At 35.1% G+C, this 25,177-nt stretch overlaps 3 protein-coding genes across 4 annotated transcripts in view; 1 reads left to right on the top strand and 2 right to left on the bottom strand.

Annotated features, from left to right (window-relative positions):
• LOC146148515 (E3 ubiquitin-protein ligase MIB2-like) overlaps positions 1-5,888 on the bottom strand; it is a 31,872-nt gene extending 25,984 nt beyond the window's left edge. Inside the window, exons 1-2 of one of the 2 annotated variants that reach the window (XM_083387750.1) lie at positions 5,743-5,888; positions 4,094-4,291 (exon numbers count right to left, since the gene is read on the bottom strand). In XM_083387750.1, coding sequence (XP_083243876.1) covers positions 4,094-4,258 — 165 coding nt within the window. In that variant the 5' untranslated portion in view covers positions 4,259-4,291; positions 5,743-5,888. Of the gene's footprint in view, positions 1-4,093; positions 4,292-5,742 lie in introns of those variants that run through there. The other variant, XM_083387752.1, reaches the window with a different exon arrangement.
• A 2,181-nt stretch (positions 5,889-8,069) lies between these two features.
• On the top strand, positions 8,070-12,717 carry LOC146148514 (uncharacterized). The gene is made up of 6 exons (XM_083387844.1): positions 8,070-8,218; positions 8,627-8,902; positions 9,998-10,207; positions 10,984-11,118; positions 11,641-11,784; positions 12,066-12,717. Exons 1-6 carry the CDS (start codon positions 8,158-8,160, stop codon positions 12,299-12,301), a joined length of 1,062 nt encoding a protein of 353 aa, XP_083243970.1. The 5' UTR covers positions 8,070-8,157; the 3' UTR covers positions 12,302-12,717.
• Positions 12,718-13,847: 1,130 nt separating this feature from the next.
• On the bottom strand, positions 13,848-24,517 carry LOC146148513 (uncharacterized). The gene is made up of 7 exons (XM_083387623.1): positions 24,420-24,517; positions 23,618-23,896; positions 21,983-22,171; positions 21,582-21,716; positions 18,057-18,206; positions 17,668-17,889; positions 13,848-13,968 (listed from the first exon to the last, which is right to left on the bottom strand). The coding sequence occupies exons 1-7, from the start codon at positions 24,472-24,474 to the stop codon at positions 13,964-13,966; spliced, it is 1,035 nt and encodes a 344-aa protein (XP_083243749.1). The 5' UTR covers positions 24,475-24,517; the 3' UTR covers positions 13,848-13,963.
• Positions 24,518-25,177: the final 660 nt, after the last annotated feature.

Below are 25,177 nucleotides of genomic sequence, written 5' to 3'. Positions count from 1 at the left end.
CTAAAAATGTTAGATATACATATATTTCTCCTGAACTACTTGCATGTTTTTATTAAATAGGCCTTGTTTATTGGTTACATATTTTAATAAGTGGACTAAATTAGCCAAGTCGTTATAAAAGATAATTGAAAAAACATTTTCGAGTTTGGTACCTGGAAACCATTGGCCACGGGTTGGGAAGTGCTGGTAAACATTAATGTTTTGGAATGCACAACACACAAAATGGAAATTACCTTTTCTCTAACTTCCGTGCACAAAGGTTTGTTAGTGGGGATGGAAACTGAAGCTGTTTCTTTGTCAAATGGGTGTAGACTTGATGCAGAGAGCTTTTCCAATGATTTAAAGGTTACTTAACACTTTCAGAGACATCTTTTTACTTGCACTTTCACCTTACAAAGTCCTTAATTTTGGGGGTTGACTGAAATATTACATCTAGGAATTATATAAAATGCTAAAAACATTTTTAATAATGAAAAACAAAAATATAAATTAATTTGGCCAGGCATTATAATATTTAATTAAATTCTGTAATATTAAACTTAAAGCAGCTTATAGATAATAAACAACTTAAGTTCAAAATTTTATTTAAAATCATGACTTGTATATGACCTTAATGGAAAAAGTTAAGAATGCAAAAATGTTAAAAAGTAAGGTCAATTAAGGTAGTGAAATATGAAATTTAAATTTATTGGGCACTATTCGCTACAACTTCACAACCTTATGCAACAGCTATTTTTTATCAACTTGAGATCACTACAACACTTTTACAGCTAATAATATTCATGAGTTTTTATTAGTTTGGTTGTATGCCTTCAGACCACCATGAACAGAAGGAAGTAACATATTTTCGGACCTTAAGATTTTTATCCCACAAATTTGAAATTTACACTAAAATGTGATAAAAAGAATGTGCGATGCACAGATATCTGACATACATCACCAACTTTCCAGATGTGCAGACATATTTTGGCAGAACTGAAGTTTGAAATCCTACTGCAATACAACCTTTTCTGAAGTGTGCAATTTAGTTATTGAGGTGTGCACACGAATTGCTTTAAAAATATTTGGTATGCATCTGCCACAGAATGCAAACTAGATGCAATATGCACCATAACAAGAGCCAATTGTTAAAGTTAAATTTAACACCAAAATTTTGGCTTCAATTTATAATATTTGAAACATGTATACTACCTAGGACTTACTTTACATTATAATGGTGACCAAATTTTAGAAAATAAGTTGCAAAACAAAGGTCTTCTTATCTAATTTAATATTCCTTGGCATATATTTTGCTAACTAATCTTTGTATATGGCCGTATTAGTCTAATTCTAAATAGAGGAATCAGGTGGCACTGTATAAAGACAAATTGTATATCATTTTGACCTGACAAAGCACGGTTGTGCGAAAGCTTGTCGAGAATCAATTTGACCTGATGAAGCACGGTTGTGCGAAAGCTTGTCGAGAATAAATTTGACTTGATGAAGCACGGTTGTGCGAAAGCTTGTCGAGAATCAAATACAATTTGTCTTTATACAGTGCCACCTGATTCCTCTATTTGCTAACTAAGTTTATTATAATGAAGTAAATTAGCTACAACTAATATTTTCTAGCATTGTAAATGTAAATAATATTGTCTTTTAACTATTAAAACTTCGGAATGAAAGTCAATAGCCAGAAACAGCATTATTAGCTTTAGCAACAATAAAAGTATTGGCGCTGGACTGTTTGGGTGGGGGCCACTGTGGAAAGTATGGCAAGTGCACCCAGAAAAAAAAATCTGAACTGCACCCTAAACATGTAAAACGTTCGTGCACCCTATTATGTTTACAGTGCAATGTATGCAATACAGAGTGCATGAGAAAATCATAACGTGAAAGTCTGAAAATTTGAAAGCAGACCAAAGATGCACTTTTTCGTGCTGGTCTAAAGTCCTACCACAACGCACATTATTTTGGTTAGGGTTAAAAATAAATATAAGAATACTTGACCCACCCACATCCAAACACTAACTCTCGCCGCCCCTAACCCTAATATTGTGCGTTGATTTAATAATGTGGTAGGATTCTAGACCAGCGCCCTTTTTTAACTTTGTTGCACTTGCACCTAGTCACCCGAATTTTTTCGGCATTGTACCCGCGTGTTCTGTTATACTTTCCAGGTTGGGGTAAGGGTGGTTCAAGTATTATTATTAATAGTATTGCTTAACCTATACCCAAACCGACACGCTAACCCGCACCCTAACCCAAATAATGGTAGGCTTTAGCAACAATAAAAGCTTTTAACCTTCTATTTACTGGGTAAAATTATAAACATCGCATTAACTTGGTACAGTTATAAACATTTCTGCATTTCTAATATCCAAAACTGTACAAGATACAAAATCTGTAGTCTGCATCGCTTGGCAACGTTTCGTTATGCATGATTAGTCTGCGCATTCGCTGTTCGCCTGTATCCTGTTCTTATACGGTCCGCTTAAAGCGTCTAATTTCTAACACAGACGCTTCAAAGCCCCGAATTATCCTAATACGAACGCTACAAGCGTTGAAAACAAATCGAATCGGGTGCATTTACCGATGGCGAAAATTAAAGCATTCTATTACGCTATATTATTTGTGTTGCCACAAAAGCAATATATGAACATACGATGCACTGGCTGCAGATATAAAGTCAGACATATTAAAGAAAACGTAGGCTATTAGGCAATAGAACACATGTCGCCCCTTGCACTGACTGTCATGGATAAACATAGTCATCCATTGGAACCACCAAGACACAAAAATATTCGCGTTGGATAATCATGTTATCCCTACCGACAAGCCGGCATCCAGTGTACCTCAGAATCACGAAATATTTAGTGCAGCGAAAATACCATGATCCTTAAATTGGACATGTTTCCGGGTTTTAACGTTTAAGTTAGGACTAGGCCAGTGGTTCCCAACCAGGGTCGCAACATCCGCTAGAACAATTCAGAGAAACTAAATTTGATCAAAAAACTGGACTAGGCCTACTATAAAACAACGGCGTGTCCTTTAGCACCACCATTTGTGGTGCTGCCCTTTTGAATCTGTGCAAAGGCTTCTTAATTAAAGTACCGCTATTGTTGTTGAATATTGCTTTGAGTCAAAATATTGAGAAGACGTTTTGCAAAATAGAATAACGTATCCGTGTTTATTGTATTTTCCATAAGAACAGCCATGCCATAAACATGCTTACTATGGCTGAAAGCAACACTGTTTTCAAGGGTTATTAACATAGATTATATTATAGAAGATCAATTTCCTTGACTAGTGTTTGTGTGCTACACCTCAAAATATCAAATGCAAGCTTGTGGACAAGGGAGGTATGTACTTTTTGACTGTGTGTTGACACAGGGGCGACACTAAAAAGTAAATAAATCCGCAACGATATAGGTACGACATTCAACGTCTAAAAATTGTGTCAATTTTTGTCTTACAGTAATTTGATAAAAAATCGTGTCGCTGCAATGTGTATCAACGAGTAAAATGCATCATCATATTTGTGCCAAAAGGTAACTTTCTATAAAACTTCTTATTGATAGTGTGTGAAAGAGGGTTAAAATGCAATTTCTTCTTTATAAATTGGGAAATCATATGTTCAAATTTATTTGTCTATTCTATATCTAACTAAATAAAATCTCTTTTTCGACTGGCCTTTGGGTTTTTGTTCTTTGTGGCTACACGTTTTTGTACAAGTTTATTGAGTGGCCAGAGCGAGATAAAGGTAACTTCAGGGCACAGGTAGCTTAATTATTTCGCAAGCGTGCCGTCATAGCATACAAAGGTTATCTAAACCACCAGTAAAGTGGCATGGGATTTTTTAATCGAAATTAATGATATGCTAGTTCTTCGAACTGGTGTGCTATAAGACCACATGCTAGGCGAGCAAAGCTGAGTTCAAAATATATTTAGTTAATCAAATATATTTACAAAACTTTGAAATTATGAATTTCATCCGTCAGTAAGTTAACAAGCCCTCTCTAAAAACTTCAGTTCCATTTGCAAAACTTAAAATCCTGAATCCGCCTCTGGCAGTTAGCATCAATCTCTGTTGTTTATCATATTTTAGTCTTACCGTTGCAGAAACAGCAGTTGAAGTGGTGGGTTCTTCACACTCTGCCTCGTGAATAACTTGACTCAGTAAAGTAGGAAAAGACCGTCGGCACTTGTCACACCTATAATTTCCACTTGATTTGGATGGTGTAGAACTACACTTGTCCCTACTTTGCTTATTCCCCATGGCCACTTGTTTAAATCTATTGTCCTGTTCCTCCTATTTTGAAAAAAAGAATGAAAAAATGAAAAAAAAACACAGACTTATATAAAATTTACAAAACGTCTGTATGCCATATCAAAGTGATTTTGATTTCCATTTTAGAACCTGGTGTCGCTTTCCATTAAACCTCCAACGATTTACTTTCAAACGATATCTACTCCGCTGTAAGGATGTCCAATAACATCAAATCGGGAAGCCGATTAGCGAATGGTAATATCGGTATGGGTCCTATGCTAAAAGGGTATCGGTTCTGATCCGATACCTAATTATTGCAGTAATTTTAGCCATTATTTACATTGAAAACCAACGATTTCTATGTTGAAGGGCATCTTAACAATAAAAATATAGGTTAATAACTGGAGTTAACTAAAAAATAAAAGCAAAATTGGCATTATCATCTAACATAAAACATTGTTTCAATTTGATGTAATTTGCTTATTTTAGAGTATAGTGATGACCGCTTTCAGTGTCGGATCGAATCGCGATACTTTTTGTCCAGAATGTCGGTATCGGAATAAAATATCGTGTAGCAGAAATCTATATTTAGTTTTACAAAACACGTTAAATACTGTTTCCAAATTGAAGTACTATAGTAACAACTAGACCCAGTCGACCGAGCAAACTACTAACAGGACTGATCTAAAGAAGTCCAGGTTTTAATATTAAGAAGATTTTATGTAAAAACTATCACCGTAATTTTTAAACTGATATACAACTTGTCCTTTACATACGTCATACAATAACACACAATGAGTGTTTGCGTAAAATTTACGTAGACAGACAGATCGACAGAGCAAACAAGTAACAGGTCGACAGCGATCATGTTAACAAGCTTTTATTCGTCGGCTAAAAGTATCACGTTACACATATTTGTTGGTTTGTGTTTAATGCTTACTACTCGAAACGGCCGTTACAAACCTCTACTGACGGAAAAATTTCGAAACGCTTGGATAATGTATTTGGACATATTGTGTTCACGACACTGTTTTACAAGGATGCCGACATTTGTCATAAGAAGTTTAAAGCTTGCTCTCCATATCATTCTAGGGGACATACCTGGCCGTGGTATATGCAAGTCTGGCAAATAAGCTAAACAACTTTCTTAATTGAAAAATTAATTTCCTGGCAGTTGATAGTTCCAAAATTATTTTAACATCAGACATTTCAACACAAAGCGATTTTCATTCTTTTGTTATGCTTATGTTACAGGCAGTGATTATGACGCGCCTGGTGTATAGGGTACTGCGTTACGCCCTTGAAAATAGCGACGCTGCTCGCTATTGAAGCGAGGTTCAGTAGATAGGCTATTAGGTACAACTGGTAGGCTTTGCAGACAAAATTTGCTTTTACCTTCTAATTAGCGTTGTGTTAAATTAAATAACAGTAACTTAAAATAAATAGCAGCCACAGCCACAACCAAAAAAATATATATAACCGGGTGTGCGTACCGTAAATGCTTCTTTGAAATAGTTTCTATAGGTATTCCTGAGTTGCGATGTGTTGCCGCAAAACACAGTTAAAGCGACGCTGCTTAACTTCTCTCTTAAATTTCGTTCGTCGCAATACGAAAACTATTTTAACTGCTGACTTTCGTTTTGCATTGCGAACAAAATAAATATTAAAAAAAACTCATGTAGGCTATAAGCTTTCAAGCAAGAGACTTGACTTAACACGGTTAATAACAAACAATATATAACTCACAACTTTTTAGCACCAATCTACTATAATTTGTATTGTGACGTCGAATGCACAGCAGTACGATTCTTGCTCCCACAACCCACGGCAAACACAAAGGCCCGTGTCACCGACGCGTCGACTTTTAGTTCCTCTTTTTCAGTAACGACCAGTTTTCATAACAACACTGCACGCAAAGTAAATCATTAATACATTATAAAATCTAAAAGATGTAAAGCATTTCTTTTGTCAGAGTTTAAGGCTCAGTTCGAGTAATAATATTTCATTGTAGTTGAAATAAAATTTTGTGAAAAATCCTAAAACACCAACGTACATCGAAATGGATAAAACACACTCGAAATGAACGAACGGTTGTTTAGTTTTTAAATAGCTTTACTCAAAACACAAACTGTCGAACTTTTAAAACATTATTTCCAGTATATGACATGTAATATTTCTAAAAGTCTTGAAACTTGTTTAATACCATGCCGAGTTTTGTCTAGCTAAAAATTCCTTGTTTCAGCGAATATTTAAATACCAATTGATGGCATTGCTTATATTAATGAATCGGAGCCCAAACAACCACAATTCACTTGGCTCCCGTGAGCGAAGGGTGCCCGAATTGTTGGGTTTTTGTAAATTATTATTATTTAATATAAAAACATACCTAAACCTGAAATTATTTATTTTAGAATCTGCACGTAGAAATATTTTTTGCGGCATTTTCATTTTAATACGTGATCATTTTTGTATTGGCCTACGACAAAACTCGTTTCAATTACGATTTTGCTCCCATAAAATTTTTCAGGATTTGTAAGCACAATGTTTGATGAAATAGTTGCAATCGCAAAAGGTAACTGATTCAACAAGCAAGCTTGTAACGACTGCAGCGTACCTACAAACAGTCCACAAAAATGTATTTATTTATTTGATTAGGACCATTTGGTTGACGGAAAAAAACCTTGACAAAAAAGTTGGCGGAAAAAAAACCTTGATAAAACACTGATTTATTTGAACAGATAAAAACAAAAATGAAACTAACAAGTATGGACTCTATCTGTGCTGACCTATGTGTGGTATTATATACTGCTCCTGCGTATGTATTTAAAAACACAAGCATGACGACCCAAATGTTGGTATACCATAGAAGCATTTTCAGAACTCAAACAGACGATAAACTATATTCAAAGTTTCTATATTCTATGAGAGCGGCTTGTCACTGTATTTGCTAGAAAAATTACGCGCCTATAAAATTTAGATTTTTAGAAAAGTTGCACAGGCTTTCGTTAGCTGAAAAGAAAGACGTCTCCACATAGTCACAAGTAAAATACTGTCATAAATTGTTTTTTTGTAGTGATAAGTAAATTGAAAAAGGGGTTTACAGTGGAGATTGCACCAGGGTTCCAACTCATGTTCGATAACCATACCAAGTGGTAGTATTTGCACACGTGGGATGTTATCGGTTCCGTCGGATACTAATTTTATGTCCCCTTTCAAAAAAAGATACCTTGAGCCAAACAATTTGACATCCAATGTTACATGAAGTAACTTTTTTGAAAAAAAATATGTTATTTTATGTTTAAAACTAGCTTTGCACACATTCCCGGCCGGTTTGGAATAAGTTGATGACCTTTAGTTTTATTTTTGTAACGAATCAAATATTCACCAACATCAACTTATATTGTCCAAAGAAAAGCCAAAACCTGTGCAAAGCTCATTGGGTTTTATTGTTTGTGAAGCCAATTCCAATAACTTACATTGATGATTCATTTGTAATTCAATTGCTGTACTCTTCCGGTATGGCCATTGAAAGTTTCAAATACAGAAAGCCGGCAGAAAATGAGTTTTTGGGATAGTTGGAAAGTCAAGTAGAGCCGGCAGATATAAAATATTGCGTAGTTGTAGTGTTAATCGAAAGCAATAAATGTTATATTTTATGGAAATTTGGCGAATAAAACACTAGCAGTGAAATATAATAACACTCTACGTTTACTAACAGAAGTAAACTAATTAAAAAACAGATTGTTATTTAAAAAATAAATAATGCTATAGTTCAGACCTCAACAAATAGTCGCTTTATTTGGCTAATATGTACTTTCTTGCAGCTTTAGTTAATCACTCACTTTAGTTTGTTTGTCTTTATACAGGCACAACGACTAACCAACTTTTGTTCTAACCCTAGATTTTTTATGGCTGTAAGTATGAAACTCTGGATTAACAGGACCCTTTTGACATTGTTTTACATACAAGGTATTACCTAAATCGTTACAATTTGCTTTAAATTTGTAACAAACCTAACATTTAATTAAAAGGTCACATATAAGCCTTCGGTAAGCGGCAATCTACGCACGACAGTACGACACCAGTCGCCGGATGATACCAAATCTTGGGCAATAGCACAATAAGACTAATTTATTTACAATAACTCGTAAGACTAGAATCGAACAATAGATATGGGACCTTCAAATACGTTTATTTAAGCACAAACCTCTAAATAAAAGGCGCCCTGTCAAATATACAAAACGTTTAAAAACGCGCAGGTTTATTCGTTTTTGCATAAATTTTATGTTATGTTATATTTTTGGACCTCGTTCACGTTAGATTTTTTTAGCTATAGACTATTGTTTTTAACTAAAACATCATTATTTCACCCTATAGTTACCACATCACAAGATCTGCTTGAAATTTGCATTGATGAAGGCGTTTCGTACGTCGAAGGCGAGGCGTTCATCAGCAACAAACAGGACGGAACCAGTTTTACTTGTACATGCTTGCACGAAAATTGCACAACTATACGGTGCTTGCGCGAGTCGGGACCCAACGACAACATGGGGCCTGGTATAAAAAATATCCTTCCCATCACTCGGTTTGCAGAAAATGTTAATAATACTGTGAAATCTACAAAGCAAGACACCGCTTATGCGGTAAACACAGGTGAAATTACCTTTAAGACAAATGCAAACTAATATATAGTCTTAGATAAAAATGCCACGATTGTCTATACTTTTCTCTTTATATACATTATTCACTTAAATCTATATAATGTTGGACACCCAGCTGATATGCTGCATGTCATTGGCCAGGGGTGGACAATCTTTTAGGCTATCTTTTCAGTCCCATTTTGAGTTCAGTAGTTAAATAAAAGCTACATAGGGAGACTTTAACTTATGGTGAATTTTTGCCACGCCGAAGTATAGTCTGTTTTGAATAAAAAACACAAAATAGAGGGTGATCACAAATGATGAGTAATAGTTTTGACAAACTGTGTTAATAACATCCAAAGTAACAACCAAGGAGAGCCGCTAGCGGTTTGGCCACCCGTAATCAGTCACCCAACAACAACAGAATAATTTTGTTGCCAAAAAGAACTGATGTTTCACAACCTAGCGTAAATCCAGAAATTTGTTAGTCTAATAACATATGTGTTGGAAAGCACTTTATATCACGTGTGCAAATCAGCAAAGTATCAAACGTATATCAACTACGTATGTAGGTTAATTTGTGTTAGACCAAACCTAAACTAGAACAATTGAACTTTAATTTTAAGGTCATTAAGCAAGAACCGTTAAGAGCATGGCTGCACAAACCACCCATTAGCTGTATAGGCAAAAAATGCAGTGTTGAGATAGTTAACACGCCCAAACTAGCTATTTAAATATTATCGATTGGATTTTTTTTTTTTATTTAAAAACAAAAATAACACTAAAAATCATTTATATAGCCTAAGTATGTAAGACTTTATTATAACATACTATTGTATGCGAGGCTCGTTGCTAAAAGTTACCTCAATATAGGCGTAAAGAAACTACAAAGCGAAATAAGATTGTTGGTTAAGTAAGTGGATTTTTTTCAGAAAGCAAAGAATCCTGTATTGTTAGGAAATATTTTAAAATACCCACAACCTCACAAACTGACAACATTGGTTCGACAGGAAATAGCAAACATAACTTTTTACGATATTGGGACGATTGTTTGTTTCTGTATATTCGCTTGGTTGCGTATACTTATACTTAATCTTTATTGATCTAGATTTCGGTGAACCAGGCGAGTATTGCTACGACGAGGAAACTGGGAGGAGCTACAACTTGGAAGATAGGTTCGTACGACCATCGGACCATTCCGCTATTTGCAGCTGCAAGTCAACACCAAAGCGTTTACCTCCCAAAATCGTCTGTCACTCCAAGACATGCCCCTTCCCAGAACCTCCCAGGAGATATCCGACCAATAAATATAACTTAGGTGGGCATCAATATTACATTAACAGCTAGTATTTAACAAAAAAAAACATTTTAGTTACAACGTGAAAGATGCACACGTCACACATTTGTGTGTTAAACGACTTTGATGTAAAGTTCTGAAGCTGCCTATTGATCAACGATTACGGCTTACGTATCATTAGTACACCGAAAGCCATCGCAGACTCGTCAAATCTGTCGATCAATGATGCAAGAAGGGCAGGCTAAAAAAACAACTACCTGCAGTGAGGTTCGAACGCACGACCTCCGGTCAAACCGGGAACGTCGTTTATCAACTGAGTCACACAGGCCAGAAGAAAGCGAGTCGAAAAACATACGCCAATGCTTGCTACATTCAGATAGTACAATAAAGCAACTTGACATTGAAGGGGTTCTACAGAACCATATCATTATTGGATGAAATATACTACACATATGTGTGTTAACGTCTGTGATCTAGCCTTTCTAAAGCTGCGTTTTGACCAACGATTACGGCTTACGTATCATTAGTACACCCTATCATTAGAAGTTGCATCGTGTTCAGAAAAAAAACATCGATCACAACTTAATAAACTTTTTATGTCTTTTTCCAATTGGTTTAGAACTTATCTCGTCAGGTTTAGGTCTTGTTCCGACGAGTCTAGGTCGTAGTAATTATTAATGAGCATTTTGTTTTATTGCGTTGTTGGTCCTAATACTGTGGTATTGTAGATATTTCCGCTGAAAATATTGTTGCTTTGTGAGTTTCATATAGTGATTTTATTTGTTATTTATATATAGGATGCTACGATTATTGGAATGACAAGGAATATCGCAATGGAGCTGTGTTTATTAGAATACGAAACATGGATGAAGATAGTTCCACATTTGCAGATTACCGATGTAGATGCCACAACTCCCTGATTAGATGTTCAGGTAATTGTAACAATGTAACATCATACGGCAAGAGACGCAAATGACACTCATGTGATGAAAAACGTTTTTTCAAAAATTGTCTGCCATAAAAGATGATCAATATTTTCGTTGCATAACTATTGCTTGCATGCTCTAATATTGTCCTTGTCATCGCCTTACTCATTATTTAGTTGTATAAAAAGTTTTGCCTATTTTAGAAAGTAACATTATTTCTCTTAAGTGTGTGTGTTTTTACATAAGTGTTCCCTAGCACGTTAAATTGTACAATATTATGTTATTTTCGTATATTTTAAACACAAAAGAGCAACTGTTTTCAATGGGAGTAAAATTTTAACCTCACTGCTTAAATTATATCCTAATGATAGCCACATGGTTATGTTAACAAATTTAAGTTTGAGCTTCAAAGTAAACTCAAGAGACCCTTATTAGGCTATATTTATTAAGAAGCTATATAATTGTTATGCAAACAACTCATACAGAAATCAACATGCAACTTACGATTTTTGTTTTATAAACTCCCAGCGAGAAATGTTCCTTGTTGTAACGTGGATACGCTAAAATATTCAAAAATCGGAGGGCGTTTTGTGACGATTCGTGCAGGAAGAAGATTTACATGCACGTGTCTTGGACAAAACCAACGATACACCGACTGCGTCCCTATTAAAGGTTAGTTTTGTTTTTCGTTAATGCTATACTGATTGTTCTTGTTGATAGAAATCATTTCATTACTGTGCAATCATAAATTATAATTAACTTGAAATTGATACAACTGTGTCAACATTAACGGTAAAATTGCGCATGAAAACTTTGCCTTAAATATTAAGTGAAACTTTCAAGAACTATGCCTACATTTTTTTCGTGATCGTATATATTTGCGAAATGTTACAGTTAAACTATAAAGTTGCACTTTACAGGCCTACTTTCAAAACATATCTGTTTTTCTGCAGTCAATGATCATCACATTTCAAGACCGTTTCTTCCAGAAAAACAAATAAAAGGTATAAGCAGTCAAGCGAATCAGCAACTGGGCAGATCACGTGCGCTGTGTCACGACGTAGAAACAGGCCGTTTCTACCGAATCGGTGATCGATTTCTGCAGCATCGACCTCAAAGCACCTGGCTTTGTCTTTGTGTAAAAATCAGGCTCGCACCTGAAGTGTCATGTCGTATTTTGTACCTCTAGTTTTTAAATGCTAATTACCATTTTTTTTATTACCATCAGGGTGTTTTATTTGGTTCTTAAATGCTGCCTCACATTAATAACTTTGCCTATTTTTGCCAAGATATTATACTTTTGACTAACGAATTGACACATAAAGTTACTTGAAAACCCCCGTACATTTAGTATTATTATGTCGTTCCAAAGGCATTTCCAGGAGTTGCGGCATAGACTCGTTCTCCAATAGTTTTTCCCTTTTTTAATCTAAACAATTTCCAGCCTTGCGGATATTTTACCTGACTTTTTAGTACAGCCCGTTTTTTTTAATATTTTTGAGCCCAACGGACTCCAACACTACCCTGTTCAAATAAACAAATTTTGCCCTTTATATTTACATTTCTAAACTATAAAAAGTACACGTGTAGTCCGATTTTTGCGTATTTCGCTATATTTTACCAGCGGTAATTGTGGGGAGCTACGATATTCTTCCAGCTTGGTTCGTTTAGTTTCTCTAAATTGTTTTTTCCGACAAAGGGTTTAATGTGTTAGAGTATTGCATTCTTACTCAATGTTTCTGTAGTTTAGAAGACAAAAATGGATGTTGCTTGAAGTTGCGGTGGATGTTGCTTGAAGTTTAATGTAAAGTTATTAGGCACCAAATCATCGAACTTTTATTCAGTGAAATTGCCTGTACATTTCATCATGATCAATAATTTGTTAGAAAAAAGTAAATGTTTCAACAAATTTTTCCTATATGACTATTGTTCCAGCTTTCCGAACTTCCTGCAAAGTCAAAACTAATACCAATTAACTTGTCCCTGTAAAAGTGTGGCGAAAAGTTTAGGATGTTAAAATGGTTAGCAGACTAAAAATTTTAGGAAGCCCTGGTTAAAACAATACTGAAACGCTTTCTGCTAAATTCGTTTCATTCAATAAAACTTGCAGCAGTTTTGTTAACTTTTTTGGGATTTTTTAATTTGTGCAAATCCTATTTTAAAAATCGCCTTAAAACATTGATGGCCCAGCCGACCAAAGCCAACACGCTTTGTAAAGAAGACGCAGCGGCAACGTTTTGCAATAATTTATCATGTACCGGTAATTAAATGTATGAGCCAATTGTGCGTTTTGTTAAGAATTAAGGTCTCATTTGTTACCTGCGCAACAAAAAGGCGTGCCATTCCTGGTACAGCTAAGTTATTTTGTTCTATTCGCAAATTCGCAACGTATTTGTAGTATAGCCTTTTATATCACAAGTAAAACAGAAACCGGTAACAGATAAGCTTACGACGCACGTATGATGTTTGCGCTTTGTGCGAACTTTTAACGCAGTTGTATAGCCACACAGCTGCGGGGTTATTGCCCTTACAATTTATTTGTCTAAATCAAATTGATAACGTGATTATATCGACCGATATGCGATTTTTCTGTGGGGCCCATTTGTCACGACTTTTTCTAAATTATACGTTTTTTCACTTCGAACCTAGTTGTCGGCATTGTACTATAACATATTTAGAGTTTAATTTCCTACACAATTAAGTTTCCTGTAGACCCACGAAATACAAGAACAAAATGTTTTTATGACAATTATTTATTTAGCATTTGGTTAAGCAATTTACAAAATACACATAGTTGTTTTTATCATGGAGCTCGGACAGATCTTCTTGGTCCAGGCGGGCATGATGCTCTTTATCCTGATAGAAACATTCGTTAATATCAACTCTTGTAAGTTGTTTAGCATAATTAGTATTTAATCAAGACATAAGTGTGTTGCAAACAATAAAACAAGTTTCCGAACGTTCATAAGTACCGAGTCAAACGAATTACAGCACCTATATAGTTTGTATAGTTCAAAATGTAATAATTAATGTAAATTATGTTAATTATTTTTGTTAAATATTCGGTCATTTCTTTTTAAATATAAATGTCAGTGCAATTAAAAAAGTTATTTAGAGGTTATTAGACATTATTATTTTTAGACGCTTCTCACTGCGGGTGAGTTGTGCTATTTTTTAAACCGGACTCGAGGCGTATCAGATAGTCATCGCAGTTGTGTTGTACAAGTTATTCGTTAAATAACCAGGTACAAATGAAGTCATTCGCAAAAAAGCCAGTCAGTAGGAAAAGTAACTTCAAAGTAAAACTACTTAAATTTGTTAACTAGCTTAATTTTGAGCACTATTCCTCAAATCAAACAAAATACGAACAATATATAGCACGCAAACAGTTTAAGTTGAAATAACTTTAATAACATAATTTTACACTATCAGTGAGGTTGTATAATATCGCATACAAAATATACATTACCAATTCCCATTACAGTATAGGGCAGTCTTTTTCTAGTGGCGGGCCAAGATCAAACTTAGAAAGGTCTTTGCGGGCCTCGATATTTTTGCACTTAAGAACGTGTATATAATTACATTTACAGAGGCAGTAAAGTGTAGACGCAAAGCGCGAAAAAAAACGTTTGTTTGATTTAAAATACGAGTTCAAAAGTTCGTCATCAATACTAATAATGAAAAGTGTAATAAAACTACTTCGAGGTTAATCTAGCTCAGTGTTTGAAGTTAATCTTTTTTTCGGAATTAAATCTAGTTCAGTGTTTGTTAACCGTTTTAAGTCAAGGCGCACCTGGCAAGCGAAGCGAGAGCGATTTTTAAGAGTATACCGGTATTTCTTTTAAGTTCTTGCAAGTTTTTATGACATTGCCGAAAATAAAAAATAAAAAAATGTTAAAAAATATATGTCCAATTTTTCAAAAATGTTTTCCGTTTTCGCGCGACGCACTTGACAGCCTTTCACAGCGTCACGGTAAAGAAGCGTTGATCTAGTTACAAAGGCAGCATTAAAACGTAAACAAACCGGACGTAAAATAAACATTCGCGAAAATTTTCGCAATTATAGACTCGTGTCTAATTTGTGAAAGAGGCGGCAGGCCGGATGAATTACATCGGTGGCCCGCGGGCCGTAGGTTGCCGACCCCTGGTATATAGAGCATGGGCTATAATTTTAATCAAAAGGGCTTAAACATGCTGATGCGCCGTATACCGAATAAAAAAATAAAAAAATTGTTTATCAGTTCTGATTTGATTGACAAAACTTAGTTTGTGAAAAAGAGCATTATTTCTATTTTTTGGAAATTGCATTTTCCAACCTCATTTAAATGATTGTTTTGTAAATAATTACGTATTAAATATAACGTACATAGAATGTTGTATTGCATCACGCAACTTTGTAGAACAGACCAAAACTCGTCCTATATAAACAATCGGTGTTGATGAAATATTGCTGCATAAATTGCCAAAAAATGCTGTCAAAAGCAGAAGCATGAAATAAAAGAACAGCTTTGATGAAGCCTGTAACATTTATATTACATAATACTAAAAACCGTGTTTATCTGTGCCCGTTGCTCCATGCGAACTACAATATTTTCGGCTTCGCCCAGTCAGGACTTTCCATTTAGAAATTTAAGTTATATTGTTACGACATTTGAACTTCAAATATTTAATATACGAGTCTGTCAATATATGAACTTTAGGTATAATTAATATGAACTGCATTATCGTTGGGACAAGCGACTTGAAAAAGACGTGACCATATGTTCCGGCGCACACCAGATAAAATATAAGGTTTTATTTATACTTAAAACTTTAGGAGTAAGAGGAAACAATTGCGGTTGTTGTTTATTTTTGAGGAGTTTCATGCAGTGGTGAAAGTAAAGCGGACGGCCCGGAACAGCGTTCCGGTAAAAAAATATTTTTAGCAGGCCATGTCCTTTTTTACTAGATTATAGTTGTATCTTTATGCATGTAATTAAAGGATAACCACAGATTGTCAAACGTTACTTGTTTTAGACGTTCCGCTATGACATAATTGTGAGACGTCATCGCCGAAAATTTTCGTGCGTTTCGGTAAAAATAATATTCCACTTTTACCCCTAGTTTTATATCAGTGTGTCGTTGTAAATAGAGGTATTTATAGGGCTCAACTTTTAAATATTATATGTTTCACTTTGGTATATTGCGCGTTTAACTAGTTATTGCAAGAAAAAACATATACTTGCCGAAAATTTCACGCTTCACCAATTCCTTTACGAATGCGAAGGGTCTAGTTAGTTAAGGGATATATACAGTTATTTGTCTATACAAAACTAATATTAGCTTTATAATAAAAACAATATTTTATATACATTTTATTTTTTAATTTGCCCTTCTTACAACCACTTGTCGGCCCTATCAAAATTATCCCTTAACCCAGTGCTTCCTATAACCAGTGGGTCGCGACCCATTGGTGAGGCGCGAAGCATTTCTAAATGTTACAGTTTTCTATTAGATGGGAAAATTATTGCATTATCATTACGTAACATTTATGCAACAATGTAACAAATACGTAACAATTAGATGTGTTGCCGCATTAACTATTTCAGTATACGTACGCCCGTAGTGAAGATGCAGGTTTTATGTAAATTTATTTGTTTGGTCATATCTCATTGTGAGTCGCATAACAAAACTTGCATTAAAAGTGGGTCACGAACTGAAAAAGGTTTGGAAGCATTTCCTCAACCAATGTACCCTAAATTCACCTCCACTATCATCTAACCTGAATAATAATTTTATAATTTTTATATTTATTTGATTTTAGTCTCCCAAAATACCATTTGTTTGCCCAATTCAACCTCCTCTTTACCAGCCAAATAAATACTACTTTGTAAAATATATTAGTTTTAATTTGTCCTTGTCATAATAATAAAAACTAACTGCTATTTCCTACAACCACCGGTCCCCAAAAAATCTACTGATTTGTATTTGGCCAGCTCGTCAATGCTAAACTTATCCAACAAATATTATCCAATGTTTGATTTTGTTTATTTCATCACCCCAACCTCTCCCTCCACACATCTCGCAGAGGCACCCTAAACCCCTAGTATCAGATCCACAAATGTCAAGATTTTCCAAATTTTCCAAATTTACGTATCAACAGTTTACCGGTATTTTCTCCTAAAAGCTCTAATGATGTTACATATTAACAACCCTCTAGTCTTTTCTATGTTTGTTTTCTTTTTAATGAAATGTCATACCCCCAAAATCAGCCAAATCAAACCATAAAATAAATTTGGCAAAAACAAGATATTTCTGGCCAATATAAAAAAAATGTAAAGACGTAAAGTACCACTGAATGCTGACACATTGAACAAAAAATAAAACGAAAAGGGCTTTGTGACAGTTTAAAAACGGCTGTGGTGAAACTATGTTGGTTCTGTATACTAGACTAGAGCGAGTTTTAGTATGTGGAATATACAAAAGTTTCTCTCTACTAAATCTACGAAAACTTCCTAATGGATGACAGAAAATTGTTTACATAGCAATTTTTATTTGAAAAAGAAGAATTATTACCTGAAAGATGATTAAAGATAGGTTCGCAAATAAGACGGTTCCTGAGATGCTGTCGGTGACGTTGAGTTGTGCAAATACATCTCCACTTACTTTGACCTTCATCTCGATATTGGTCGAACGCTCTGCCCACCTCGTGATTTCGATTAGTTATTGGGTCGTAACATTGTTCACCAACAACTTCGGGTATCGTTTCTGTAGGATACCGATCGGGAAAGCCAGGTTCTAATATAGAAGTCAAAATAAGGTCCTATTAATAAAGCATTATTTGCGTAACTTTAAAAAAAGCATTATTAGCGTAACCCGACAGGAATTCTTAGAGGTCCGATGGAAGTTTTACTCCTCACATAGATAACAACAAATTTTGAAATAACTATGAAAGCACAAAAAACCTGGAATGCCAACAGGGATGCATCTCGAATAACGTCCTCGTTGTCCTTCACAAAAGCACTTCACCAAAACACCGCGATGCACCGTTGTAAACTGAGAACCCTTGGGCACGTACCCTCCAGTTTGTATGTCACAGCATGGTATGTCAACCGCTATAATAGTTACAGTAGGCAAGTGTTAAAACAAAAAAGTTTACTTATGAAAAAAGGCTTGCCATGTATTGTTTCGGAAAACTGACTTTTTGTAAGTTTTGTTTCGGCGTCCTGATCATTCAACGAATAGTCTTTTCATGGCAATTTTTAACGGTTGTCTGTTTAGTCAACTTTATGAACGGTGATACTTGACGAGTGTTATGCTGTATGGTTGGATTTAATATGCTTTTGCTTTAACTGGTCGAGTTAGAGCAGAGATTTATTGGTAGAGAGTTTACTAGCTCAGCTTAGATGCCCGTAAAAAGTGTTTTTCGTACATTGTAAGTTTAGCCAAGATAATCTAAGTCAGTGTTTACTAACTGGAACTACAAGCAGATGCTGCCTTCACCAAATGGCTCTGTCGTCATATTGTAAAGCCTCAGTAGGCCAGCAAGTCAAAACAAATTAAGCCTAGGTAAAAAACCCAAAAAATACCCAGGGAAGAGTTGTGTCTGACATCCATATTCGTAAAAAGCTAGGAAATTCAAAATGCTTTCAAACGCCCGAGGTTGGTCTCATATAAAAAAATATAGTTAGTTTGACAAAAAAGTCGATTGGCCAAAAACGATACAAGCTGATCAAAATTAAGGTGTCATTAACAAAAACCCGCTTTAAATAACGTCAATTTTTTTGCAATTAAGCGAGGACTCTAAGGAGTGGCTACAATTCTATAATATGTTACAAGCGTGTGTCATAACAAGAGGTGATAAAACCTGATGTGGTCCATAAGGGCATTTGAAGTGGCCTGCTTATTGAGAATAAATCAGTTTTCAGTTTTGCATTTTTCAGTTTTTATTTTATCTTTAGTAATCGGTTGCAGCCTGTTGATTGCCTTAAATTTTGCGTCACACACGAAAAGTTGAACTAAACGTTAGGCAAACAGCGATTACGGCATAACATGGCTTTTACATTAGGTCGGACAATCAACACTCACGTTTAGGAGCGAATCTAATAGGGTCACGAGGCCATGGACCTATCCAAACTGTATATTTTCCAAAATATATATCATGTATATATATTTGTTATTTTTAACATTAACTCCATGCAAAAAAATATTTGTTGACTTTTAAGGTGCATTATCCTATTTGAAGGAACACTGTTTCGTGATTACCATGATGCTTTCTAAGATTAAAACTATGCCATCCTGACTTTTTAAAATGCATTGTTTCCCTCCGCAATTGGTTTACGCATTTAGAATGTGAACCGATAATTTGGAATAATATTTTTTTGCCCATTAAAGCAACTTTAAATGTTATCTCAGCAACTTTAAATGTTAACCTGCTTCAACACAATAAACGTACTGTAACTATAGTGTATACTTCTATTTTTACTTGGGTTCTTTAAAGCCATAGATGTGAAGTCAATGACTTTCATAACTTAATGGTTTTTCTAAAATATTCTTCTAAGCTAAGCAAACGCCACCTTTTTCGTGCTTATTGAGTTACGGGTCCTTCTTAATGAAAATGTTTGCCAACTTGAACTATAGTTAACGCGATTGTATCTCGTTTCGCGTAAATCTTCAGGCGCTGTTATTTCTTTAAATGTATTCTAACTCGATTTCAAACAAACATTTGCACACGATTTTCACCGGGTAAAGTAGGTGTCTTGTTTTATGACATTACACAATCACATATCTTTGTAACGTTGCAAAAGTTTAGCCAGTCTTGCTGTAGTCCAACATGTTCGCAAAGGCACAAAAATCTAGTCTCAACATTCAGGTTAATTGCACCGAAGGATTTGAACCTATTACTTGGTATGTTTGTGTCGAAATAGCAAATGACTCTACAGTTGTAAAATTGCCACACAAAAATCACGTAAATCAATCGCGCAACGCACTTTTAAATGGTTTATTTTTTGGATTTCCGCTACACAAAACACTGGTTGTCGTCAGTTTTTACGGATTTCGCTTTAGTGGCCACTAGAAAAGTTTAGGGACCGAATCTATTTCAACTAAGTACTATTCATTGTTAACAGAAGTAGAACGTATTTCAAAATACTGTGGTAATCATTTTTTGAGGCCCTGGAACGCCATAAAAGATTTTGATATAGTTGATACTAACAATCGGACTTCCATCGTGTAGCAGTATGTAGCTTAAAATGATTGACACAATTAAGCCACTCGGGATAATTTTGGCTATATATAAATTCAACATGAACTTGAGTTATTGATTCTGCTCGAATCAATCACCTAAGAAGTGTATGTTCATAATATTAAATTAAAAAAAATACTTACATTGTATATTGGACAAAACTAGTGGTTCCCAATGTGGGTGTACCGTCTTCCTGTGGGCTTTAACGAGTTATAAGGGGCGTTGTGAGGGTTTTCGTTATTTAATGGGGTGCCAAAGCTACAATAGAAGGCGTTACCGAAAAAAATATCTTGTAAAAAATTATGCTTTGTAAAACACACGACAAGCTACAGTTGCTTTGTTTGCGCCGGTAGGAAACCAAGAGCCTAATTTTGCCCTAATCGTAGTTTGTTAACTTCCAGAGCCACTCATAATGAATTGATGACGACTTAGTTGTACTGTGCAGGGAATAGCAGTGTTGTAAACAAATGAGTAAACTCGTTCGATTATGAGCAACAACTCATCCAAACAACAAAACACAATATTTAACAAGTATATTGTTTTATGTGCAAACATTAAGATAAATTTCCCAATTTTATAAAAAAATTACTTCATTTCAACCGAAGACATTTGCCCAAAAGTCTCAAGTCAAGTCATTAAAAACCGTGCCTAAAATGTACTTTTAAAAGGTAATTTATTGAATTGCCCACAACCTCGTATTAGTGCGATTAAATGTTTGCACATGTTTAGGTCCATGTGGCTTGCATTGGGGTTTCTGTAAGTGACACTAGCTTTTTGAAATACTTATAACTTGTTACGTAACATATATTTGTCGATTTTTAACTAACGACACTACAATCCTACCATAATTACTTTACCTTTACTGCTACACAAAGAAGGGTGCACTATTTATCTTTTGTTATATTCCAGTTGAGGCCATATTTTTTGTAAAGATTATAGTTATTTTAACTTAAGTTATATCACTTTGCCTACTCTTGGTCGGGCGCCATATTGTCCATTATGTGCCTGAGGTTTGATACTGGCCTAACTATATGTATTAGTATTAAAGGTATTGTTAGAGTGAGTACGGTAACCAAGGCTGCCATAATAAATGTTAACAATATGGTTGTTAACATGTATTCAAGTTACACCGTCACACACTTAGCCTACATGGCGAGTATTCACAAATGCTATTACCGGTACTTATCTACACATGCACGATGATAATTCTTTAAAATACATTTTGCTGATAGGGAGCACTTCTTACCATTACAGCGCATCATTTGGTAGTTGCATGAACAATTGTAGTTCCCCGTAATTGACCCGTCCGAACTCATGCTTCTTTTTTGAATGTAAGTTTCTCCGTTTCTAAACTCTTGATTCATCCAGGCATCGAAACAACCTAAGCACACATTTCATGCGTAACTCTATGCAAGCCTATAATATTCAACGTTTGGCTGTTGTATTCTTAGCGTACACTCAACGATATTATTTACGACCAAATCCATAGCAAGCAAGTGATAGTTGCTTATTTTGGTGTTAGCGATATTCTGTTTATCCAAGCAAAAATAGGCTTTTTCGTGTGTTTCTATGTACTTTTAATGTTATATAACATTTCCATGCAATTTCAGAACTTGCACAGTCTTATTATTATATGGCAGTACTTACTTGCATAATGGCTGTATCTTGCAAGTGGGCGCCGCGGCGTCCTAGGTAACTCGCATCGACGGGGACGGCAAACGAATTCTGGCCTTTCTGACCTCAAAATGCACTTGCACGACTTCGGGTAGGGCCTTAAGTTCACGACGCTTTGTCCTAACGCATAGTGTCGCCCATCCTCTATGCACCCGATGCCATCTGTTTGCAAGATTAAACAGATTGTTTTCCACCCTTTTTAAACTTGCGATTACCTTATTGACATTTACTTTCAGAATATAGTTACATTGTCTAAAATTTTGCAACCCAGAGCAGAGATAGACGAGTAGTAATATATATAGAAGTGGTCGGCAAACTTTTTAGTCGCAGCCTAAAATAATCTTCAAGAGATAGTAAAGGCCCTCTACGTTAAACCATTACGATAACACCGAGGATTCCGTCCAGTGGACATGATTTTTTTAGAATGACGTGACAAATTTACGTCATCACGTGATGTCACATATTAATTAATTTTAACAACACCTGTTTTCTAGATCGAACTCATGCGCAAACATGCTACGCGTCACAAAAGGCACATAAAAGTTTTAAGAAATATTGCTTAACATAACGGCGTTTATAGTCTAACTTAACGTAAAAATTGCGCGTTGCACAGTTTATTAATTAATCGGCGTAACATGGCATGGTAGTATGTATAGCACCTTAGGGCTGACTATATTTAATTACAATGGTTAAGCACACGAAGCGCGGTTAGATCAAGCTTTTAAAGCTAAAGTACAATGAATGTACGGCTATTACGTGGCACATAACTATACATGTCAAATTTGAGTAATAATTAATGGCTTGTGACCCACAGTTTATCGACCATTAATCTATAGTCTTCAACATATTATTAAAATATAAATTTTTGAAGTTCCAAGGAAAACAATAAGTATATTTGATTAAGTAGGCTATATAGTTTTTGGTGTTTTTCCATACTCTTGCACATCATAATTTTTATACTTTGTGAAAATTTAAATCGGGTTTTAAGTTTAAATAGGTAACGCCATGTTATTTAACACTATAATATATTTTTGAGAGTATTAAGCGCGTTGGAACTCAAACCAGTGGTTCTAAATCAAGCAGTATGTTTATACTTAAAAGCCAAAGAAATTACTTTTAAAAATGCATTTTATAGATTAATTATATAAAAAAATTATTAGGGTATACCATCTTACACATGACTGGACTCAAAAATGCCTCGCAACGGACTTAAAGACATGATAAAACGAAATAAGATTGTTGGTTACGCAAAGGGGAAATTTTCTGGAAAGCAAAGAATCTAGTAAAAAAATACTTCGAAATAACACGTAAGCAAAGTCAAATTCAATTTATCTGCAAAACAGCTTAATTCCAAGTCAAGTCGTGTACAACGAATAGCAAAGTCAACTCACAAACTCTTATAAATAACAAATTTTTTTTAAGGCTCAATTGACTTAAGTCAAATTGTTTTTCATGTCAAATCTTGTAAAAAGTCCTGTATCATAGTTGCTTAATTTGCACAAAGTTTGGCTTCCTTTACAAAATAAGGCACGCACGTGATTACTATTCTGCATTTATCTTGCGCATATGCAAAGCTTATAATAGAAAAAAGTGCTTGTTTTCACGAACCTTCTGGTCCGGACGAATCAGGAAACTCAATGGCCGGAACAAACTTCCCGGATTGTCCACCATGATATGTTACGACCGAACCGCCTATAGCGTCCTCCTCAGTTGCAGTGGTTTCCGGTGGCTGGGTGGTGGTGGCCGAAAAGGTTCGCGTACAAGTCAGCCTGACGCAGTTTCGCCCCGAACACCTACAATTGAAACGCGACCCGTCGGCCTTGACACTCGTGAATTGACTGTAAGGCGCATACGTGACGGCGCTGGATGTACAGGTTTCGAGATTTGCTGCAATAAAGAATTATCATAAATGCAGTATATTTAGATACATGTATAGTTGTACAAACTGTCGCAAAAAAGCAGTTCAACCACTCACACAGTAACACACAGCAGGCTGCAAGCACTAAAATGCATGGAAAAATCCCAAAAACACACAAAAAAGTAAAAACAAAAACGAAGCTTTGTTAGCGGCATTTTATACAGTTTGTCGTGTCTACTTATGCAAAATGATTACGCGAGAAAAACTCTGGTGTGTTTTATCACGAATAACCTAACATTTATTACCTTTTAGTTGCAACGAATTTACACCTATTGACTTTTAACTCAGTTGACTATACCAAACGTTATTTTTATATATTTTTTTTATAAATTGAATTGCAATGAAATCGTGAACAAACAAAATCAATACGTGAAACGGGGTATCAACCATGATTCCTACTACAACACTTTTGATTAATCAAGCTTTGTATGTTTATTATAAAAGAGATTAATTTATGCAATATTTTTTTTATTTCCATTTTATGAAACTTACCTTGAGTTGAGACGTTAAACAAAATAAACACAAGACATAATTTTAACAACAGCATTCTCGTTGATTTAATAAAATGGTAGAGTGGCTACTTGCTATAATCAATAAAGAAAAATCATGATTAATGGGTAAACACAGGGCAAAGAATCACATTAAAAATGTCTGCACGAAAACAACAACTTAGAAGAACAGCATGGCTAGTATAAACAATATTAAAAACTTTTCATAGTATTGCAGTTTAAATAGACATGCTTGTCTTTTTTAACAACCACGAGACTAATAAGACATTGCAAGCTGTAAGCAAAGTTGTTTTCGCACAAACTAAGAGAGCCACTCGACCCAAATAAAAAATAAGATGGTTGAATGCTCACTGTTTGTCGACGCTTGACGGTTTGGTTTCGTTTTACCTTGAGAAGTCAATCAGGTAAAAAGCTAATACATTGGGTTAAAGCGGAAAACCAGTAACTTTGAACAAAGGATACGTTCTCGAAAAGCTCAATAACTTTTTTGTTTATTTTACTCCTTGAAAGCCTACAGCCATTTATATATACTACATCAGGGGTCGGCAACCTTTCGTACGCAGTGTGCCAGATTATGAATAATGTCAAAATATTAGCAACTGGCGTGCCAAACATTTTTCTATGTTTGGTTTCGCACTGGCAATCAGGGCTGCGGAGTTGGTTAAAAACAATCCGTGTCCGACTCTGGCCGAATATGAGATTTCATCGCGTCCCGAGTTCGACTCAGCCTCTGTATTTCAC

The sequence above is a fragment of the Ascidiella aspersa genome, chromosome 4, assembly GCF_963924565.1.
Source record: "Ascidiella aspersa chromosome 4, kaAscAspe10.2, whole genome shotgun sequence".
Lineage (NCBI taxonomy): Eukaryota > Metazoa > Chordata > Ascidiacea > Phlebobranchia > Ascidiidae > Ascidiella > Ascidiella aspersa.
This window is presented reverse-complemented; position numbering and strand designations above follow the sequence as displayed.